Here is a 24,087-nt window from a genome sequence, read left to right as displayed (position 1 = left end):
GCAAGTCACTTAACCCTCCATTGCCCCATGTAAGCCACATTGAGCCTGCCATGAGTTGGAAAGCGCGGGGTATAAATGTAACAAAAAAAAAACCCAGTAGGAACAAATAGACAAGCATAAACAGAAAAGCAAAAGAAGGGTAGAAACTGCTGCATAAGCACAAAATAGCAACCATCATTCTCCAGCTCCAAATATCTCATCCACATCCGTTGATACTGAGACCAAATTCTATTTTGAAGCACTGTGAGACAGTTCTGTACACAGAGTCATCCCACTTGTACCCTCATATGACAGAATTTAGGCGAGTGTTGCTGCAATCTTACCTGTACAAATCTTTACATCCTGGCTATACCGCTTTTCATTCTGCCTGAGCCTCTAAAAAGGGAGGAGGCATGGCTATTTGCTTGTCCCCATCCGTTATAGCTACTGAACAGCCCTCTGTGGACTTCCTTTACCCAGAAACTCTGATCCTGAAAGTTTCTTCCCCATGTTCCCTTATGCTAATGGTCTATTACATCCCACCAAGACCTTCAAGTCTGCTTTGGGAAGCCTTTATGCAGACATTAGCCAATGCTTCTTCCCACTATCCTAACCTTATTATTGCTGGTGATTTTACTATTCATATCAATGATATTCACTCCCCAAAATCCTCTTTTTTCCAGTAGAGCCTTCACTTCACTCAGTTGGTAAATACACCTACCCATGTTGCAGGCCATGATCTTCCTAAAAGAAAAGTCCATAAGCCATTATTAAAATGGACTGGAGGAAAATACAGTGCTTATTTCTAGGATAAGCAGCATAAAATGTTTTGTTTTGGGATCTTGCCATGTACTTGTGACCTGGATTGACCACTGTTGGAAACAGGATGCTGGGCTTGATGGAACTTCGGTCTGTCCCAGTATAGCAACACTTATGTACTTATGATCTTATCCTAGTTCATAAAGATCTCTAATTTCCGTTTTCCTTTTCCCCACTGCACTCACTTGCTTTGCCTTGGACTGATCACTTATTCCTTACTGTTTCTCTCCAGATCCCTTCTCGCCCTTGTTTATTTACTGTTTACCCTCCGCTCAGTAACTCTTCTTCTCAATTTATTAAGCATGACCCTCTCTTCTCCCAACTGGTCTTTATGTTTCTATCCTCTAACTTTCTTGATCTTACACTTAAGGAGGCTTCCATCTACTGGGATTCTTCCTTCGCTCCTTTATTCCATTCTACTTTTGTAACATGCTCTGATTCTCCACCTGAAAGTGCTTACTTTGGTTTTCATCATGGACTGTTGCAATCAAACTTACTAAGAGAAACTTTTATTCTAGATCTATCGCCAATTCTAACAATCCTTCTAAATCGTTATTCCATGTTATATCTGATATGAAACCTATGGAACTTTGGAAGGTTAAGTGCTTTGAAAATGAGCCTCAAAGGATCCTACACCCTAGGCAAACCAGGTTCAGAACAGATCACAGTACAGTGGCAACCATTACCTCATTAGTCAGTGATTTGCACTCCATTCTGGATAAAGGTGAGATTGCACTTCTCATTTCCCTCGGTCTGTTGGCAGCTACTGACTTGCAGACTTATTTTCGAAAGAGTAGGGCGCCCATCTTTCGACACAAATTGGGAGATGGGCGTCCTTCTCCCAGGGTCGCCCAAATCGGCATAATCGAAAACCGATTTTGGGCATCCTGAACTGCTTTCTGTCCGTGAACGACCAAAGTTCATGGGGGCGTGCCGGAAGCATAGCGAAGGCAGGACTGGGGTATGCTTAACACATGGGCGTCCTCGGCCAATAATGGAAAAAAGAAGGGCATCCCTGATGAACACTTGGCCGACTTTACTTGTCCTTTTTGTTTACGACCAAACCACAAAAATGAGCCCTAAATGACCAGATGACCACCGGAGGGAATCGGGGATGACCTCCCCCTACTCCTCCCACCCTAAAAAAAAATTAAATATTTTTCCAGCCTCTATGCCAGCCTCAAATATCATACCCAGCTCCATGACAGCAGTATGCAGGTCCCTGGAGCAGTTTTAGTGGGTACCACAGTGCACTTCAGGCAGGCTGACCCAGGCCCATCCCCCCCTACCTGTTAAACTTGTGGTGGTAAATGTGAGTCCTTCAAAACCCACCAGAAACCCACTGTACCCGCATGTAGGTGCCCCCTTCACCCTTAAGGGCTATGGTAGTGGTGTACAGTTGTGGGGAGTGGGTTTTGGGGGTCTCAGCACCCAACGTAAGGGAGCTATGTACCTGGGAGCTTTTTCTGAAGTCCATTGCAGTGCCCCCTAGGTTGCCCGGTTGGTGTCCTGGCATGTGAGGGGGACCAGTGCACTATGAATGCTGGTTCCTCCCACGACCAAATGGCTTGGATTTGGTTGTTTCTGAAATGGGTGTCCTGGGTTTCCATTATCGCCAAAAATCGGGGACAACCATCTCTAGGGACAACCATCTCTAAGGTCGACCTAAATGTTGAGATTTGGGCGTCCCTGACTGTATTATCGAAGCGAAAGATGGCCGCCCATCTTGTTTTGATAATACGGGTTTCCCCGCCCCTTCGCGGGATGTCCTGCAAGGACGCCCTCATGAAAACTTGGGCACCCCGTTCGATTATGCCCCTCCACATCAACCACTCCTTGCTTATATCACACCTTAAAGATATTGGATTAAACTGCCATATACTATCCTTTCTTTCAGAGTGTACTTTTTCAGTAGTAACCCCTCATGGAACGTCCTTCAAATTCCCCCTCTGCTCAGGAGTTTACCCCAAGGTTCAGTTCTCTCTCCACTCCAAAGTTGGACTTAGATGTCATATCGAAAATGCCCCTCCACATCTTTGTGCTCTCTTGTCGTATTACACTCCAGTTGATAGGATTATCCTATCATTTCTCAGATTATGAAATGGCTTCTCCATTTCAACCACCATTGCAGATGTCTCCTGTGCCATGGCACTTCAATGTCATTCTAACATTACTTATGAAGCTACCTTATGTTAAACTTAAAAAACTCATCATTCTGAAAAGCCAAAATATCTGACATTGCATATTCTACCACTGGACGTCATGCCAATTCTACCAGAACAGAATTTCTTTGCCCATCAAGTAGAGAGGTGTGGTAGCCGTGTTAGTCCACTCTTAAAGGTTATCAACAGAAATCAAACAAAATCCCACCTTTCAAGACTGTCAAAGAAATGCTTGGATGTTTCACTTATATATACTATCTGCTACCACATTTGCTTATTTCCGATCTGATGAAGAAGGGCAACCTTCGAAAGCTAATCAAGAAATGTGTTGAGTTATGTCCAATAAAAAAGGTATCATCTTATTTTCTTTTCCATGTTTTATTTAGTTTGATTTCTATTGATTTGCCCATCAAAAAATGTAAATCTTTCCTCTTACATGTCAAGCCTTGACCATCACAATTCTGCTTTCATGTATTTTAAAAGCTAATCATTTTTATTTAAAGATAGCAAGTTATCCAACTTCATGGGTGGGATAATGATGGGAATTTAGAAATGTGAGCAGTACCTGAGGCGATTTAAGTGTGCAGTTAAAACATGGCTTTTCCACCAGGCCTATGGAACTTGAGCAGGTTTCGGGACATGCTTGTCACCACCCTGCATTGTGTGCTTGCTGATAATGTTGCTAATTGCTGGATGAATATGCATCTTTTCTGTCTCCTTGATGTAGTTCTTTCCACCTATGATTCCTTTGCCCTACTTGTTAGTTAAAGAGGTATAGAAAGTCTTGAATTAATGAATGAATAAAGAAAGAAAGAAGAAGAAGACTTGTAGATTTGATCATATTTCTTTTCATCTCATTCAACTCCACTGGCTTCCGGTCCAGTTTCGAATTCCATTTAAAATCCTAATTCTTGCTCATAAAGGGCCATGTTTACTAAGCCACGTTGTTGGCTTGCTAACGTTTTAGTGCACACTAATACTAGAGACACCGATAGGAATATATGTGTGTCTCCAGCATTAGCGCACACTAAAAGGTTAGCACGCTTACAGCACAGCTTAGTAAACAGAGCCCAAAACTTCTTATTCCGGTGTCCCATCATATCTTTCAGCTTCAACTGTGCCATACACTTCGCTTCACTCCATTTCCTTGATTCTAACCGTAGATCCTCCCAGGCCCTAGATTGACCCATCTTGAATCTACATGGCACATAGCTTTCTATTTTCTGGCCCCTTCTTTTTGGAATTCTCTTCCTGTGCACATCAGCAGTCGTGGAACGCCTTACCATGTAACTTAAAAACAATCTACGAACTAACCAACTTTCGCAAATCTCTGAAGACATATCTCTTCAACAAGGCATATCACGATATCGATCAACTATTGTAAACGCAACACATCACCACTTCACCTTATAGTCTAACTGATCTCCTTCTATGCCTACTATCCTATTCTCTTTACAAATCCAATTGAAACTTTCTACTCTGGAATGACGAATGCCATAACCGATTATTGTAAGCCACATTGAGCCTGCAAAAAGGTGGGAAAATGTGGGATACAAATGCAACAAATAAATAAATAAACAGTCTTTCCTTTTAATTTAAGGCTCTTCTCAAAACACATTATTTCACTTTGGCTTTTCTTAATAATCCTTAGTGAGTTCAGCCTGGGATGTTGCAGCTTGACAGTGAATGTTTTTACTGGAATGTCAGTCTTGACAGTTTGAATATGGATAACCATTTGGAGTGGTTGTATCTGAACGGTTGTTTCTTTGTCCTTTTTATAATGGCGTTCCTTTCTTTCTCTATTTTTTCTTTTAGCACAATTGTAAACCACTTAGATCCATATGTTTGGAATATGTGGTATAGCAAGTTTTTAATAAACATAAACATAATTTAGTTAGATATTTTATAGATTCTGAATAAGGTAGTTTGATTGCCACGTTAGTTCAGTTAACTATTTAGAATTAAAAATAGTTTTTAAAAAAGTTGTAGGTGATACCTTTTTGTTAAGAGTATACATTTTTCATTTGAGGATCGATATTCAATGTGATTTAACTGACCAGAGATGGCTCCTGATCAACTAAATTGCCTGTTTGGGGCTAGCTGGTCATTTTCAGTAGCATTTAAGAACATAAGTGTTGCCTTACTGGGACAGACCAAAGGTCCATCAAGCCCAGCATCCTGTTTCCAACAGCAGCCAATCAAGATCCCAAAACAGTACAATACATTTTATGCTGCTTATCCTAGAAATAAGCAGTGGATTTTCCCCAAGTCAATCTTGCTTATGGATTTTTGTTTTAGGAAGCTATCCAAACCTTTTTAAACCCCACTAAGCTAACTGCTTTTACTACATTCTCTGGCAATGAATTCCAGAGTTTACTTACACGTTGAGTAAAAAAATATTTTCTCTGCTTTGTTGTAAATTTACTACTTTGTAGCTTCATTACGTACCCCATAGTGCTAGTATTTTTGGAAAAAGTCAAGAAGTGATTCACGTCTGTTCGTTCCACTCCACTTATTATTTTATAGACCTCTATCATATCTCTCCTCAGCCATCTTTTCTCCAAGCTGAAAAGCCCTAGCCACTTTAGCCTTTGAAAATAACCAATTATTTTATTTATTGCATTTGTATCCCACATTTTCCCACCTATTTGCAGGTTCAATGTGGCTTACATAGTACCGTATTGGCGATCGCCAGTTCCGGTAGAACAATTACAAAGTGAATAATGCTATAATAAGGTTCATATGTACAAGACATAATAGTGGATCGTAGAGAGGGGGAGTGTGTTTTGTCCATACGCTGTTAGGTTTTGCTTGTGTTGCAGGGTTTAGGTATTTAGGTTGGGTCGGTAGGGTATGTCATTTCGAACAGCTTAGTTTGTAGTGATTTCCGGAAGGTTAGGTGGTCATATGTTGTTTTCACAGCTTTGGCTAGTACGTTCCATAATTGGGTGCTTATATAGGAGAAGCTGGATGCATAAGTTGATTTGTATTTTAGTCCTTTGCAGTTTGGGTAGTGGAGATTCAGGTATGTTCGTACTGATTTTGTTGTGTTTTTGGTTGGCAGGTCTATGAGGTTTATCATATATCTCAGGGCTTCGCCGTAGATAATTTTATGAACCAGTGTGCAGATTTTGAAAACAATATGTTCTTTGATTGGGAGCCAGTGCAGTTTTTCTCGGAGGGGTTTTGCGCTTTCGAATCGCATTTTTCCAAATATGAGCCTGGCTGCCGTGTTTTGGGCGGTCTGGAGTTTCTTTATGATTTGTGCTTTACATCTCGCATAGATTCCATTGCAGTAATCTATTTGACTTAATACCATGGATTGTACCAGATTGCGAAATGTATCCCTCGGGAAGAATGGTTTCAGTCGTTTGAGTTTCTTCATTGAATGGAACATTTTCTTAGCAGTAAAGTTTGCTTGGCACTCTAGGGTGAGGTTACAGTCGATTGTGACGCCGAGAATTTTCAGGCTGTTTGAGGTAGGAAGGGTGTGATCTAGGGTGTTTATGCTTGTGGGTTTGTATTGGGATGAGAGGATGAGACAGTCTGTTTTTTTCTGTGTTGAGTTTTAGTTGGAATGCATTTGCCCATGAGTCCATGATGTTCAGTCTGAGCTTGATTTCGTTGGAAATTTCTGCTAGTTCATGTTTATAAGGAATGTATATTGTGACATCATCTGCGTAGATGAAAGGGTTGAGGCCATGGTTGGATAAGGACTTGGCTAAAGGGGTCATCATTAGATTGAAGAGGATCGGCGATAGTGGTGATCCTTGGGGTACTCCAAAGTCTGCTTTCCAATGTGGTGATATGTTTGAGTTTGATTTCACTTGGTGTGTTCTAGAGGTTAGGAAGCCCTTGACCCAGCTGATTATGTTTCTGCTGATGCTGAAGTAGTCTAGTAGTCTTAGTAGTATTTTATGGTTTACCATGTCGAATACACTGGACATGTCGAATTGAAGGAGGAGTATACTTTTACCTGTTGTTATTTCCTGCTTGAATTAGGATCAGACTCGAAACCAGCTATTTTGGAGTTGCTCCAGGGGCAGAGTAAGCACTTGGCCAGTTAAGAGCTTATATTCAGAACTTAACCTGTCAGGTTTACTGTATAAATAGGACCGCATAAAAGTCAGTCGTATCTTTATGCGGGTAACCCATCGCTGGTTAAGTGCTGAATAACCCACCACCAGCTATGTGTTGTTAGCTGGCTCCACAAACCTGTAAATTCAGTGCCAGTGCGTAGACATGGCCTGGCATTGAACTTACGGGTTTAGCACTAGCAGCAGCCAGCAAAACACTGATTGCCACCGGCTGAATATCAGAAACACAATTAATAGTAAAGTGAAAACTAAGTGAAGCAGAAAGACTAGCATCTAAGTAGCTTTAGTTTCTTGAAATATGAGGTATGTCAGTTGGGTAACAGTTTTATTAAACAGTGTCTCCGAGCAAGACTTTTGGTGCTGCTGTATGTTGCCAAGCTTTTTACGTAGAAATGCAACAGTTATCTCTGAGGAGAAGGAAAGTAGGTGTTAAAATTTTATAGCCTGTTTTCAGTGTCAAAGCTGTTCTTCTGTATGAAAGAACAAAGCCTCTTTAGTGATTTCTGTTGGGTTGGTTTTAGATAGTATAGAAGTCTTTCAAAGCATTTAGCCTATTGATTGTCAAGACAGGACTTGCTATTTAAATTTTAAAGACATTCCGCAAATTTGCTGAATCCAGAGCTCAGTGAGCAAGTAAATGATCCCCAGACCACTTTTCTTTACAAATGGGAGTTCCTAGGAGATAAATAGGGTTAGTTTGTATTAGTTTTCAGTTTAATCTCTCTTCCTGCCAGATCTTTTATCTTCCACCAGAAGAGGAAAAAGAATAAACAAGGTATTCTACAGACACAGCATATAAACAGAGCAGCAGCCTGAGGTGCCAGCGAGATTAATAGGCCCTGCTGTAGAATCAAACTGTTCACTGGATCGAGGTGCTTGGGTTAAGAGCTCTCAGGTGATGTTTACACTGGCAATAAAAAATGAAACTGAATTATCCTGGGAAACTGTGCCATGCCTGGTTGTACCACCTGGGAGGCAGGGTCATCCTTGTTGGATTGCCTAGTTCCTCGTGTATGATTACCGCATCGTAAGAAAGAAATCTATACCCTTTAGAAAAAAGAATGCAGTTGATTCATTTTTCTCAGCATTCCATTGCGGCTAATTTTGTACTATGGCACTTACGTCAAAATTGTCAAAAGTTTGGGGGGTTTTTAAAGCATATTTTAGAAAGGAGACGACCATCTCTAAGGTCGACCTAAATTTCCAGATTTGGGCGTCCCCGACCGTATTATCGAAACGAAAGATGGACGTCCATCTTGTTTCGGTAATACGGGTTTCCCTGCCCCTTCACGGGGACGTCCTGCGAGGACGTCCTCAGAAAAACTTGGGCGTCCCTTTCGATTATGCCTCTCTATGTAAGTCTAAGTGCTTTGAAAATACGCCTCCACGGTACTTATGTGGCTTCATAAAACAGTTACCCAGAATGAATCCCAGTAGCACACACATGCTCTTGCACAACCTGTTCTTTAGAAGCTGTAAATTTGTGTCTGTAATCTTCTGCATGTACCCAAGTACGCTGTAAGTTTATATAGACAGACAGACAGTGCATTTTTTACTAGTAAAGCAGGACTCGTCTGAAATTGCATGGGGTTATATATGCGTAAAAAAGTAAATGCATGGAAAGAGCAGGCCTGTTTTTACACATTTCCCCCCTAATTCTGTAAAAGTTGCCAAAAATTGTGCATGTGTCCAATTTGCATGCACAATTTAATTAAACAAGGTAATTAGCACCAGTAATTGGTTTAACAAGCAATTATTGTCACTAATTAAATTTAATTGAACTTTACGCGCCTAAAATTTAGATGCAATTTGAACAGGAGGGTGCGGAAATGGAAGGGTCATGGACGGAACAGGTCTGTTCCTAAAATTAACGTGCGTTGTAATTGAATAATGGGAATACGTGCCTAATATAGGAACGTACATTTGCACCATGTTTCAGTTGGTGTAAATGACCGGCGCGATTCCCGGGCATAAGTGCACGGCTTCTACAATAGCACTTTTTTTGGCGCCATATATAAAATCTAGCCCTCTGCATGTTGGCATTCCCTGGGGCATAGTTTGGGTGGAGCCACACTGAGCCCGCAAAGAGGTGGGAAAATGTGGGATACAAATGCAATAAATAAATAAATAAATTACACATGTGTCTTATATTTTTTTTATTTATTTTTTATTTTATTTGTTTCATTTGTATCCCACATTTTCCCACCTACTTGGAGGCTCAATGTGGCTTACATGGTATCGCAACGGCGTTCGCCAGTTGCGGTATGAACAAATGCAGGTGTTATTGTGGTAAAAGAAGGTTCGTGTTTGGTAGATACATTGGGGAAAATAGGGAGGGGGGATGAGGGTTAAGGTATGTCCATTACAGTCTTTGGTTTTGCAGTGTCGCAGGAGCTTAGGTTTTTATGTTGGGTCAGTGGGGTATGCCTTTTTGAACAGGTTTGTTTTTAGTTCTTTCCGGAAACTTAGATGGTCGTTCGTTGTTTTTATTATCTTTGGCAGAGCGTTCCATATTTGTGCGCTTAAGTAAGGAAAGCTGGATGCGTAAGTTGATTTTGTATTTGAGTCCTTTAGTACTTGGGTAGTGGAGATTTAGGTAAGTTCGTGCTGATCTTGTTGTGTTTCTGGTTGGTAGGTCTATGAGGTCTGTCATGTATCCCGGGGCTTCGCCGTATATAATTTTATGAACCATGGTGCAGACCTTAAAAGCAATGCGTTCTTTGATTGGGAGCCAGTGCAGTTTTTCTCGGAGGGGTTTGGCGCTATCATAACGTGTTTTCCCAATAAAATTGATAGTTATGCAAATCATTCTTTGGTATTTAAAATAAATACCTTTGCCCTTCTTTTGAATTAATATATAGGGTTCACGTTCCATCATACAAAAGGGTCCTTTTACTAAGCTGCGTATATGAGGTAATTTTATAATAAGACACTTGTGAGAAGTCAGAAAGGTGCTTATGTGCCTATACAAAATAGCCTGGTAGTCTATTAATGCCCATGCACAAATTTGCACTTGCTCTGAAAAAGGTGTAAATGTCTTCATGTAATCTATACGTATACCCTTATCAAGTGTTCTTCTATAAAATTAGCTGCTAAAAGTGGCACTGTGAGCTGCTAAGCAGCTTGAGTAAAAGGACCCGACATGATCCATGTTTCGGCAGTACTACCTGCCTGCTTCGGGGGTCACAATCACACTTCCTATAACCAAACAATTGTCTTTAAAACTCTGGTACAGCAACCTCTTGTGTAGCACAGGAAAACAAGTGGGTATGCTGGTCAAATGAAGTCAAGTGAGATTGCCCTTGGGCTGCTTCATTTCATAGAGCTGGCATAAGTGCCTATGCCTAAATGCTGGCGAGTCGCGTGTAATTTATGGTATTTATTTAATAAATTATGCATGTCAATGTGGGCTCTATCCATGCTCTACCCAGACTCTGCCTAAGTGCACACTTACCTGTAAAATACATATTGGCTTAGATTCTATGTATGATGTCAAAAAAATCAGCGCCGAATAAAGTGCTATTCCTTAAGCTGCCCTTAAAGTAAGGTGCAGTTTATAGAATCGCGCCTAACTTTAGGTGCGGCCAATGTACTATATACCTACATTAGGCAGATATCCCTATTATTCTATAACTACACGCATTAATTTTAGGAACGCCCCATTACACCTATGACCCTCTCATTTCTACGCCCCTTTTTTCAGATTGCACTTATATTTTAGGTGCGTAAATGCCAATTAAATCTAATTAGTGGCAATAATTGCTTGTTAAAAAGCCAATTAATACTAATTAGCTCATAATCCAATTAAATTGTTTTAGCAAAGTGGGCACGTACAATTTTTGGCAACCTTTGTAGAATTAGAGGGAATATGTATGATATGCGTGTATTTATAGAATAGCGATTAGGCAGAATTTTGTCATTTACATGCCTGTGTTCACACATACGCATGTAAATGCCGTTATTCTAAACATTTACCTACATGTTTGGCACATAAACGCTAGCACCTACGTTTGCGCAGTCTCAGTGTAGGTCTTCAGTGGGGCATGGTTCGGGCGCAGTTGCTATGTGCGTGCATATTTCTAAAATGCGTGTATGCTCAAATTTAACTTCTGTTACAAAGGTGCATAAATGCCCATCTTACCTTTACAAGAGAGGCTTAGAATAGGCACATTTTTGGACTTTTTACTTGGGTATCCTGTAGTAAAATCAAGCCCTAATAGTCTTCTTCCCAGCTAGAGAATGATGAGTATTGAAATAAGTTTGGTGTACAGGATTTGGTGTCTTCAAAGTACTATCAAGCTGCTCGCTTGTCAAGGCGATAGTGAATAACACTGGCCATCAAAAGCTAAATGGTGCTTGGTTGAACACTCATCGATTCCGAGTCCATTTTTCCTGAGTTTGATGTGTGTTAGCTGGTTTCATTAAGAAGGCTGTACTCTCAGGAAGCCATTACTGGAGTAAATATACTTTCAATAATTAAAAGATATAATGGTGATAGTCCAGCTGGCATCATGCCTCTGGGGGGACTGTTGCTTAGTGAAAAAGCCAACTAGCATCAAATTAGTGATTTACAAGTGCAGCTGGGTTCAAAGTTTAACAGAGCTCCATGTTTTAGACTGTGTAGAATCCAGGTCACCTTTGAAGGGCTGTCAATTTATTCTGAATGAAGCGCAAACACAAAATAAAATCGATGAATAATGTGACATTAGCACTGCTGCTTCAGAGAACCCAGGATGTGCTTTAGGTACATTCGCCCCAACTTCAATTTAAAAAAAAAAAAAAGCAAAGTTGCAGAAATATGCACGTAAAGATGCCGGCACTATCAATTTATTAAAACTTTCTACAGCCAGTATAAGAAAATAAAGCACCAGGAGAAATCCATGTTATCTTTCCAAGTCCATTGTCTACATTCCACCGATTCTTCATTACATTTTTCACATTTCACTTGTATTTAATATACTGCAAATTACAAAGTAGCTAAGCAGCTTACAAAGAAAATAAAATAAAATTAAATATTGGGCAAGAACAGGCAGCATATGAAAGGACCCAAGGTTACAACCAATATCATATAAGGGATAGGGGGATGGATGTCAAATTAAAACTAAGAAACATGATGGAGGGCGGGAGACAGTGGAAAGAACACACTAGACCTAGTAGGAGAAGAATGCACTTGGGACGACAACGAGATAACCAGAGAGGGTGAATTTATGGTTCAATGTTAGTGCTGTGGCAGGTGATGCAAATGCCTTAGAGCAAAACCTGGTCCTAGAAGCACCACAGCCAGTCAGGTTTTCAGGATATCTGCAATGAGTGTGCGGGAAATGACGCACGCTGGGGCTGGAACTACTGCCGGCGCCTGTGCTGGGACGGTGGTAGCTCCAGATTAGCCTGCGATAAGCCCATGTTGGGTTTACCGCTGCTTTGTAAAAGGATCCCTCAAGATGGGGTACAGTAAGAATAAACCAAACATAATCAACAGACATTCACAGCAGTAAAAATCTACAAATAACAAGGCAAAGTATGGCATAGTAAACCACTTACAATGTCAACACAATATGTAATAAAACATTTTAATAGACAGCATAGGGTATAAGCAAAGATGGAACATATACATAGGTAAGAGTGTAAGAGGAGTTAGACAATAAGGGGACTAATTTAAAGAAAGTTGTACATGAGGTTAGAGAGGTGATTAAATTAACGTTAACGTACAGACATTGCCATGAACAAACTTCAGTGTACTCTCCATGCCCATTTTCTGCCCATGCCCCACCTAATTTCACCCCTAACATAAAATACCTTCAGCGCATGAGTTAGCACATGCTAATTGTAAAAGTAACACAAAAGCAGTTACTTTATCAATTTGTTGAGTGCCTATTCACTTTAGTAAAAGAGCCCTAAGGTTTCTTATGTTAAATTAAATTAATGGTTGTTTCAATGGCTGGAGGATATGACTATATTATCTATTTCTTTATTGGTTCTTAATGGTGGTAAGCTTGGTAATTGACGCCATCAGGCTTATTTTCGAAAGAGAAGGACGCCCATCTTTCGACACAAATCGGAAGATGGGCATCCTTCTCCCAGGGTCACCCAAATCAGCATAATCGAAAGCTTTCCGTCGCGGGGAAGACTAAAGTTCCCGGGGGCATGTCGGATGCATAGCAAAGGCAGGACTTGTGCGTGCCTAACACATGGGCGTCCTCGACCCATAATTGAAAAAAGAAGGGTGTCCGTGACGAGCACTTGGACGACTTTACTTGGTCCTTTTTTTGTTACGACCAAGCCACGAAAAGGTGCCCGAACTGACCAGGTGACCACCGGAGGGAATCGGGGATGACCTTCCCTTACTCCCCCAGTGGTCACTAACCCCCTTCCACCCTCAAAAAACTTCTTTAAAAATATTTTTTATCAGCCTCTATCCCATCCTCAAATGTCATACTCGGGTCCATCGCAGCAGTATGCAGGTCCCTGGAGCAGTTTTAGTGGGTGCAGTGCACTTCAGACAGGTGGACCCAGGCCCATCCCCCCACCTGTTACACTTGTGCTGATAAATGTGAGCCCTCCAAAACCCACCAGAAACCCACTATACCCACATCTAGGTGCCCCCGTTCACCCATAAGGGCTATGATAGTGGTGTACAGTTGTGGGTAGTGGGTTTTGGGGCTCAGCACACACGGTAAGGGAGCTGTGCACCTGGGAGCAATTTTTGAAGTCCACTACAGTGCCCCCTAGGGTGCCCGGTTGGTGTCCTGTGATGTGAGGGGGACCAGTGCACTATGAATGGTGGCTCCTCCCATGACCAAAGGGCTTGGATTTGGTCATTTCTGAGATGGGCGGCCTCAGTTTCCATTATCGCCGAAAATCAGAAACGACCAAGTCTAAGGACGATCATCTCTAAGGTTGACCTAAATTTCGTGATTTGGGCATCCCTGACCGTATTATCGAAACGAAAGATGGACGTCCATCTTGTTTCGATAATATGGGTTTCCCCACCCCTTCACGGGGACGTCCTGCGAGGATGTCCTCAGAAAAACTTGGGCGTCCCTTTCGATTATGCCCCTCCACGTATTTCTTTTCTGGGTAACATCTTCACTCTCCCTGTGTCGTTTGGAAAATACTCCTCTATCGCATATGCATCAAATGCATTTAGTTCACATCTTCTGCATAGGTAACTCAAGCAAGTTACACTCTGGTACAGTAGATGTTTCCCTGTCCTCAGAGGTTTTACATTGTAGGACATAGATTTACTAACATGCGTTAACATGTTAATACACATTATTTCACATTAACCTATGTTATTTAATGGAGACCCCATTATTATCAATGGGACCTATTTACTAATAACATGCGTAAATTATATTACTGTGATTAATGTACATTAGTAGACCTAGGTCCTTGAGTATTTTTCAATAAGTGTTAAACTAGTAACCTTGTAATTATTACTAATTATTATGCTAATTTCATGATCCAATTTATCTAAGGTGTTATATGGCCTGAGAAATAGTGACTAGGGGAATTTTCTGTGGAAGATGCTACTGAATGTTTCATCGTCTCCTCTATTGCATTGTAATTCTTTACTTTGTTAACAACATGCAAATGTAATTTAGGAAGCCAATGCAGTGACGGCAGGTTCATTTATTAAAAGGCATTCCGACAAATAATTGGAATGAATAGTGCATCCAGTTTGAACGAAAACACAAATGTGTGTAAATTCCCCGGCAGAACCTGAGTGAAATCTTTCAGCGAAGAATGGATTTGACTGATAGAATCATTCTTCAACACCTGCTGAAAACAGAACGAAGCGATTATAACAAACTATTGCAGAATTTCATTAAGTCCTTCAACCAGAAGCAGTCGAGGGTGTGGTTTCATAATGGACTGCCAAACAGATGGGTTTTGAAATACACAGCCCATCTGTCTTTATCATGCTCATTTCCGTTTTTATTAAAATGTTAATGAATATAGTTCTTATTTATTATGCAGTGACATGTGCAGCATTGGTTTTTCAGCAGACATCCCGACTCTACATGAGCCTATTGCAGTAACGTGAAAGTTTCTCCTTTGTAACTCTATATTCCCTAACACAGTCGATGGGAAAAGTTTAATGAGTTTTAGTCTAGTAGATGGAAACCTTCTGCATGTCTGAAGCAGATATACACTTTGTCTCTATCAGATTCTCCATGGAAGGTTCACCTATCCAATATTGATGTAAAGGCAACAAGTGCTACACTGAGTGGACTGACTCCAGCTCGGACCTACCAATTCAGAGTGTGCGCTGTTAACCAGGTTGGCAAGGGCCAGTACAGCACAGAGACCAGCAGGTACAGAAAACCAAAACCTTTTAAGCTTTCACAGTCTATGAACGTAAGAATTACCATATCAAATCAGATTAAGATGTCACCGCATTTCAAAAAAGGTATAGTAGAATTAGAAAAGGTACAGAGAGCACCTAGGGCTCTTCAGCTTAGAGAAAAGATGGCTGAGGGGAGATATGATAGAGGTATATGAAATAAAGAGTGGAGTGGAATGGGTAGACGTGATTCGCTTGTTTACCCTTTCCAAAAATACTAGGACAAGGGGCAACGCAATGAAGCTACAAAGTAGTAAATTTAAAACAAATCTGAGAAAATATTTCTTCACTCAACGTGTAATTAAATTCTGGAATTCATTGCCAGAGAATGTGGTAAAAAGCGGTTAGCAGGGTTTAAAAAAGGTTTGGATATCTTCCTAAAAGAAAAGTCCATAAACCATTATTACATATAGTAGCATAGTAAATGACGGCAGATAAAGACCTGAATGGTCCATCCAGTCTGCCCAACAAGATAAGCTCATTTTACATGGTATATAATACTTTATATGTATATCCGAGTTTGATTTGCACCTGTCTTTCTCAGGGCACAGACTGTAGAAGTCTGCCCTGCACCAGTTTTATTCTCCAAATACTGGCGTTGCCACCCAATGTCCACTAAGATTCCATAGATCCATTCCTTCTAAACAGGATTCCTTTGTGTTTATCCCACACATGTTTGAATTCCATTACCGTTTTAATCTCCACCACCTCCCATGGGAGGGCATTCCACGTATCCACCACCCTCTCTGTGAAAAAATACTTCCTGCCATTACTCCTGAGTCTGCCCCCCTGCAACCTCAATTCATGTCCTCTACCACCTTCCCGTCTCCGGAAAAGGTTCATATGCGGATTAATACCTTTTAAATATTTGAACGTCTATCATGTCACCCCCATATTAAGATGGACTTACTATTAAGTCCATATTAAGATGGATTCCCAAATCCATATTAAGATGGACTTGGGGAAAATCCAATGCTTATTTCTACGATAAGCAGCATAAAATGTATTGTACTGTTTGGTACTTGTGACCTGGATTGGCCATTGTTGGAAACAGGATACTGAGTTTGATGGACCTTCGGTCTGTCCCAGTATGACAACGCTTATGTTCTTATCTAGTCCTGCATCTTGTATCTGACATGACAAATAATCTGGCAAGTAGTATGCACTTAGAGGGAAATTCTTTAAATGGTGCCATAAAACTTTGCACTGTAAAACCATGCACTTAGCATGATTCTATAAATTACACCTAAAGTTAGGTGTCGTATATAGAATACATTCATACGCCATTCTTGTGCCTAAAATTTATACGCACCCATTTAGACCATCTAAAGCCAGGCCTAAATACCTGCACCTAAGTTAGGCACAGATCAGGTGTATTCTATAATAGTGCAATTTTAAGCCTATTTTATAAAGACAATTTAGCCACAATCAAGCTGCTAATTTACTGTTTCAAAGAACAATTTTAACAAGGTGTCAAACTATCTTCTTAACTGAACTTCACTTTTATGAAAGGGAACATCACTCAAGGTTTCATAGCTGACTATCCCTGTCTATATGGCTAGACCAGCCATTTCTAACCCAGTCCTCAGGGCACGCCTAGTTCCATTAGGTTTTCCAAATATCTACAATGAATATGCATGAGATAGATTTGCATGCACTGCCTCAACTGCATGCAAATCTAACTCATGAATATTCAAGTGGATTGCAATTATTGTTTGGTAATTTGTCCCCCAAGTTCTAAAGGTGTTTGTTTTTAAAAAATTTTTAATTTTTTGTTTTCATTTGCTGTACTCCCTTTATAGAACTTATTACCTTCTATAGTGCATCTAGAAACTTCTTGTTTTGTTATTAGGAAGAAGCTGAAACCTTTATTTAATAATTGATGTTATGTTTATGTTTTTTATTTTATCAAACCCTGCTATTTCATTTGTATTTTAACTGATTTGTTGTAAACCGTGGTAAACCCATTTGGGGAGACAGCAGTGTATAAACAATAATTTGATATTGATTGATACTGAGTTGGGAATGACTGGGCTAGAAAACTTTTTCAAAAAGACAACATTTGACCCCATAACTGTAAATAAAATACAACAGTTTTGTTTTAGACATAGGAAGTTCACTTGCAAAATATCAAAAGAGCAGAAAGAAATACTTTGAATGGAAGTAACATATTCTGCTCCTGCAGTCTAACTCATTCAGGCTTGTAATACGTCTTAAGGAACTGACGCAGCAAAGTCGAATCAGTCAAACTAGGGTCATTGTAGCCGTCTTTCTTGTTGTTTGCTTAACTGATTCAATATCATGTTTACAATGACCAACTCAAGCATATCTTCCAGAATTTGTAGTATGCCTCCTCCTAGACATCTGAGGATCAGAAATATTTGTACTTTATAAACATTATAAATATTTTATAAAAATCAAACTGCATTTTGTTCAATGATCTTTTTTTAATATAGCCATTTTCTGTGTTTTAGATTGTTATTACCAGAAGAACCTCCTAGTGCTCCTCCTAAAAACATAGTGGCCAGTGGACGTACCAATCAGTCCATCATGGTTCAGTGGCAGCCACCTCCCGAAAATGACCACAATGGGGTGCTCCATGGGTACATCCTTAGGTAAGAGCTTGAGGCTTAGGAAAGATGAAGAGTAAATTCCTAGGAAAGGAAGAATCAAAAAGGCTTTCGTACAGCTTCTATGTTAGGATATCAAAAGAGCTGATTAGAAGTGCAGTAGAGAGTCTACACCATGTATATTTTAAAGGGGGAATTCACCATATAGCATTAAACTAAAGGTGAGTTTAGTATGATCATGATGGTGGGTTAATGGTAGTTCTCCGAGGACAAGCAGGCTGCTTGTTCTCACTGATGGGTGACGTCCACGGCAGCCCCTCCAATCGGAATCTTCACTAGCAAAGGCCTTTGCTAGTCCTCGCGCGCCAATGCGCACCGCGCATGCGCTGCCGTCTTCCCGCCCGAAACCGGCTTGTGCCGGCCAGTCTTCTTTTCTCCGCGCTCGGTACGGTTGTGCTTTACCGTTCGTGCCCCGAAAAGTCGGCCTCGCGCGTCGTTTTTCGACTATTTTCTGTGAGAAATCCAGAAAGTGTTTGGATTAACCATTTTTGGTTTTTCCCTTCCCCTACTTCGAGTTTTTTCGCCCCGTTAAGTTTTCTTTCGTCGTCGGGGTAGGCCTTACTTAGGCCCCGGTCGAAATTTCCCTTTTTTCTGTGCCAAATTTCGCCATTTCGTCTTTCGATTTCGCCGGCGTGATTTTTCCGCCCATGACATCGAAGCCTTCCAGCGGCTTCAAGAAGTGCACCCAGTGCGCCCGGGTAATCTCGCTCACTGACAGGCACGCGTTGTGTCTTCAGTGTCTGGGGGCTGGGCACCGCCCTCAGGCCTGTAGTCTGTGTTCCCTTTTGCAAGGCGGACTCAGGTAGCGAGGTTAGCCCAGTGGAACATTTTGTTTCTCGGGCTCTTCGTCGGCATCGGCACCGGGGGTATCGAGTGCATCGACGTCTTCCAGCGTCCAGACCTTCAACCTCGGCGGCCAGTGCATCGATGCATCGGCCCTCTGCATCGGCGCAGAGAATCGGGACAGCTGCATCGACGTCGGTGGTACCGGTACCCTCGTCTGCTGATGTCGTCGGACGGTGGTGCTTCGTCTGGAGTGCAGGTGAGGGCTGTCCATTCCCCTGCTGGTGGCGGTGAGCCTTCGGGTGGGTCTCCCCCTACCCTGAGGCTCCTGCGGTACAGCCCCCCCGAGACCGACCTTCTTCGATCTCGGCCCCGAGGAAGGCACGGCTGGATTCTATGTCCTCCTCGTCGGTACCCGGGAAGCTCCGGTGACATGCTTCGCCCCAAGAAGGTCGAAGAAGCATCGTCACCGGTCCCCTTCCATGTCGGTACCGAGAGCTCTGGGTCGCCGAAGGAGTCGGCACCCAGCAGGCATCGGCACCGAGAGGACCGCTCACCCTCTGTTCAGGAGGTGTCGATGCGCTCCACTCTGGATAGCCCGGAACAGCCTCCACGCCCGGAACAGGTTCTGACGTCGACGCCTGCATCGACCCTCCATGCCTTTCTCTGCAGCCGCTCTGAACGAGAGCCTCCGGGCCGTTCTCCCAGAGATTCTGGGAGAGCTGCTGCGCCCTACCCCTCCGGTACCGGCGGTGCTTGCGCCACCGGGACCAGTCGAGCGTGGCGCCGGCTGGCCCATCGCCCGAGGTGAGGTCTCCGGCGTCGGTGCCGCGTGCGGTACCGGCTGCCGGCGCCTCCCAGGAAGGCTCCCCCGACTACGTCGGCGGAGGGAGCTTCGCCGATGCGGGCGAGGGAGTCTACCTCTCGACGCCCCCCATCGTGGACGTGGCTCCACAGAGTCGAGTCGGGCACGGTTGCAGACACAGGTCCGTGAACTTGTGTCTGACACCGAGGGTGAGGCCTCGTGGGAAGAGGAAGAAGACCCCAGATATTTCTCTGACGAGGAGTCTGAGGGTCTTCCTTCCGATCCCACTCCCTCTCCTGAAAGACAGCTTTCCCCTCCAGAGAGTCTGTCTTTCGCTTCCTTTGTCCGGGAGATGTCTACGGCCATCCCCTTCCCGGTGGTTGTGGAGGACGAGCCCAGGGCTGAAAGTTTGAGCTCCTGGACTATCCTTCTCCACCTAAGGAAGCGTCCACTGTTCCCTTGCACCATGTCCTAAAAAAGACATTGCTTGCGAACTGGACCAAGCCTTTAACTAATCCCCACATCCCCAAGAAGATCGAGTCCCAGTACCGGATCCATGGGGACCCAGATCTGATGCGCACGCAGTTGCCTCATGATTCTGGAGTTGTGGATCTGGCCCTAAAGAAGGCTAAGAGTTCTAGGGAGCATGCTTCGGCGCCCCCGGGCAAGGACTCTAGAACCTTAGACTCCTTTGGGAGGAAGGCCTACCATTCTTCTATGCTCGTGGCCAAAATCCAGTCTTACCAGCTCTACACGAGCATACACATGCGGAACAATGTGCGGCAGTTGGCGGGCTTGGTTGATGCGCTTCCCCCTGAGCAAGCCAAGCCATTTCAGGAGGTGGTCAGGCAGCTGAAGGCGTGCAGAAAATTCCTGGCCAGAGGGGTGTATGACACCTTGGATGTTGCGTCCAGGGCCGCTGCTCAAGGTGTGGTGATGCGCAGGCTCTCATGGCTGCATGCCTCCGACCTGGAGAATAGAATCCAGCAGCGGATTGCGGACTCGCCTTGCCGTGCGGATAACATTTTTGGAGAGAAAGTCGAACAGGTGGTAGAGCAGCTCCACCAGCGGGACACCGCATTCGACAAGTTCTCCCGCCGGCAGCCTTCAGCGTCTACCTCTACAGGTAGAAGATTTTTTGGGGGAAGGAAGACTGTTCCCTACTCTTCTGGCAAGCGTAGGTACAATCCTCCTTCTCGACAGCCTGCGGCCCAGGCTAAGCCCCAGCGCGCTCGCTCTCGTCAGCAGCGTGCGCCTCAGCAAGGCCCCTCGGCTCCCCAGCAAAAGCAAGGGACGGGCTTTTGACTGGCTCCAGCAGAGCATAGCCGACATCCATGTGTCAGTGCAGGGAGACCTGCCAGTCGGAGGGAGGTTGAAAGCTTTTCACCAAAGGTGGCCTCTCATAACCTCCGATCAGTGGGTTCTCCAAATAGTCCGGCAAGGATACACCCTCAATTTGGCCTCAAAACCTCCAAATTGTCCACCGGGAGCTCAGTCTTACAGCTTCCAGCACAAGCAGGTACTTGCAGAGGAACTCTCCGCCCTTCTCAGCGCCAATGCGATCGAGCCCGTGCCATCCGGGCAAGAAGGGCTGGGATTCTATTCCAGGTACTTCCTTGTGGAAAAGAAAACAGGGGGGATGCGTCCCATCCTAGACCTAAGGGCCCTGAACAAATATCTGGTCAAAGAAAAGTTCAGGATGCTTTCCCTGGGCACCCTCCTTCCCATGATTCAGGAAAACGAGTGGCTATGCTCTCTGGACTTGAAGGATGCCTACACACACATCCCGATACTGCCAGCTCACAGACAGTATCTGCGATTTCAGCTGGGCACACGTCACTTCCAGTACTGTGTGCTACCCTTTGGGCTCGCCTCTGCACCCAGGGTGTTCACAAAGTGCTTGGCTGTAGTAGCAGCGGCACTTCGCAGGCTGGGGGTGCACGTGTTCCCATATCTCGACGATTGGCTGGTGAAGAACACATCCGAGGCAGGAGCCCTGCAGTCCATGCAGATGACTATTCGCCTCCTGGAGCTACTGGGGTTTGTGATAAATTATCCAAAGTCCCATCTTTTCCCAGTACAGAGACTCGAATTCATAGGAGCTCTGCTGGATTCTCGGACGGCTCGCGCCTATCTCCCAGAGACGAGAGCCAACAACTTGTTGTCCCTCGTCTTGCGGGTGCGAGCGTCCCAGCAGATCACAGCTCGGCAGATGTTGAGATTGCTAGGCCACATGGCCTCCACAGTCCATGTGACTCCCATGGCCCGCCTTCACATGAGATCTGCTCAATGGACCCTAGCTTCCCAGTGGTTCCAGGCTGCTGGGGATCTAGAAGACGTAGTCCACCTGTCCACGAGTTTTCTCGAATCCCTGTATTGGTGGACGATTTGGTCCAATTTGACTCTGGGACGTCCTTTCCAAATTCCTCAGCCACAAAAAGTGCTGACCACGGATGCGTCTCTCCTGGGGTGGGGAGCTCATGTCGATGGGCTTCACACCCAAGGCAGCTGGTCCCTCCAGGAACGCGATCTGCAGATCAATCTTCTGGAGTTGCGAGCGATCTGGAACGCTCTGAAGGCTTTCAGAGATCGGCTGTCCCACCAAATTATCCAAATTCAGACAGACAACCAGGTTGCCATGTACTATGTCAACAAGCAGGGGGGCACCGGATCTCGCCCCCTGTGTCAGGAAGCCGTCAGCATGTGGCTATGGGCTCGCCGTCACGGCATGGTGCTCCAAGCCACCTATCTGGCAGGCGTAAACAACAGTCTGGCCGACAGGTTGAGCAGGATTATGCAACCTCACGAGTGGTCGCTCAATTCCCGTGTAGTGCGACAGATCTTCCAGGCGTGGGGCACCCCCTTGGTAGACCTCTTTGCATCTCGAGCCAACCACAAAGTCCCTCAGTTCTGTTCCAGGCTTCAGGCCCACGGCAGACTGGCATCGGATACCTTCCTCCTGGATTGGGGGGAGGGTCTGCTGTATGCTTATCCTCCCATAAGCGTGGGGAAGACTTTGTTGAAACTCAAGCAAGACCGAGGCACCATGATTCTGATTGCTCCTTTTTGGCCGCGTCAGATCTGGTTCCCTCTTCTTCTGGAGTTGTCCTCCGAAGAACCGTGGAGATTGGAGTGTTTTCCGACCCTCATCACGCAGGACGAAGGGGCGCTTCTGCATCCCAGCCTCCGGTCCCTGGCTCTCACGGCCTGGATGTTGAGAGCGTAGACTTTGCCTCTTTGGGTCTGTCAGAGGGTGTCTCCCGTATCTTGCTTGCTTCCAGGAAAGATTCCACTAAGAGGAGTTACTTCTTTCTATGGAGGAGGTTTGCCGTCTGGTGTGACAGCAAGGCCCTAGATCCTCGCTCTTGTCCTACACAGACCCTGCTTGAATACCTTCTGCACCTGTCTGAGTCTGGTCTTAAGACCAACTCTGTAAGGGTTCACCTTAGTGCAATCAGTGCATACCATTACCGTGTGGAAGGTAAGCCGATCTCAGGACAGCCTTTAGTTGTTCGCTTCATGAGAGGTTTGCTTTTGTCAAAGCCCCCTGTCAAGCCTCCTACAGTGTCATGGGATCTCAATGTCGTTCTCACCCAGCTGATGAAACCTCCTTTTGAGCCACTGAATTCCTGCCATCTGAAGTACTTGACCTGGAAGGTCATTTTCTTGGTGGCAGTTACTTCAGCTCATAGAGTCAGTGAGCTTCAGGCCCTGGTAGCCCAGGCCCCTTACACCAAATTTCATCATAACAGAGTAGTCCTCCACACTCACCCTAAGTTCTTGCCAAAGGTTGTGTCGGAGTTCCATCTGAACCAGTCAATTGTCTTGCCAACATTCTTTCCCCGTCCTCATTCCTGCCCTGCTGAACGTCAGCTGCACACATTGGACTGCAAGAGAGCATTGGCCTTCTACCTGGAGCGGACACAGCCCACCAGACAGTCCGCCCAATTGTTTGTTTCTTTTGATCCCAATAGGAGGGGAGTGGCTGTAGGGAAACGCACCATATCCAATTGGCTAGCAGATTGCATTTCCTTCACTTACGCCCAGGCGGGGCTGGCTCTTGAGGGTCATGTCACGGCTCATAATGTTAGAGCCATGGCTGCGTCGGTAGCCCACTTGAAGTCAGCTTCCATTGAAGAAATTTGCAAAGCTGCGACGTGGTCATCTGTCCACACATTCACATCTCATTACTGCCTGCAGCAGGATACCCGACGCGACAGTCGGTTCGGGCAGTCAGTTCTTCAGAACCTGTTTGGGCTTTAGGATCCAACTCCACCCCCCGAGGGCCCTGTTTGTTCTGTTCCAGGCTGCACTCGCAGTTAGTTGGTAAATTTTTTAGGTCAATATCAGTTATGTCCTCGCCGTTGCGAGGCCCAATTGACCATGGTTGTTGTTTTGAGTGAGCCTGGGGGCTAGGGATACCCCATCAGTGAGAACAAGCAGCCTGCTTGTCCTCGGAGAAAGC

At 44.2% G+C, this 24,087-nt stretch overlaps 1 protein-coding gene across 1 annotated transcript in view; it reads left to right on the top strand.

Annotated features, from left to right (window-relative positions):
* The window catches only part of SDK1 (sidekick cell adhesion molecule 1), a 734,579-nt gene that overhangs the window by 401,398 nt on the left and 309,094 nt on the right, over positions 1 to 24,087 (top strand). The window contains exons 15-16 of the mRNA XM_030212035.1: positions 15,228 to 15,375; positions 17,879 to 18,019. Coding sequence (XP_030067895.1) covers positions 15,228 to 15,375; positions 17,879 to 18,019 — 289 coding nt within the window. The remainder of the gene's footprint in view (positions 1 to 15,227; positions 15,376 to 17,878; positions 18,020 to 24,087) is intronic.

Source organism: Microcaecilia unicolor, chromosome 8 (genome assembly GCF_901765095.1).
Source record: "Microcaecilia unicolor chromosome 8, aMicUni1.1, whole genome shotgun sequence".
NCBI lineage: Eukaryota > Metazoa > Chordata > Amphibia > Gymnophiona > Siphonopidae > Microcaecilia > Microcaecilia unicolor.
The sequence above is the reverse complement of the archived record's forward strand: the minus strand, read 5'-3'. Positions and strand labels throughout refer to the sequence as shown.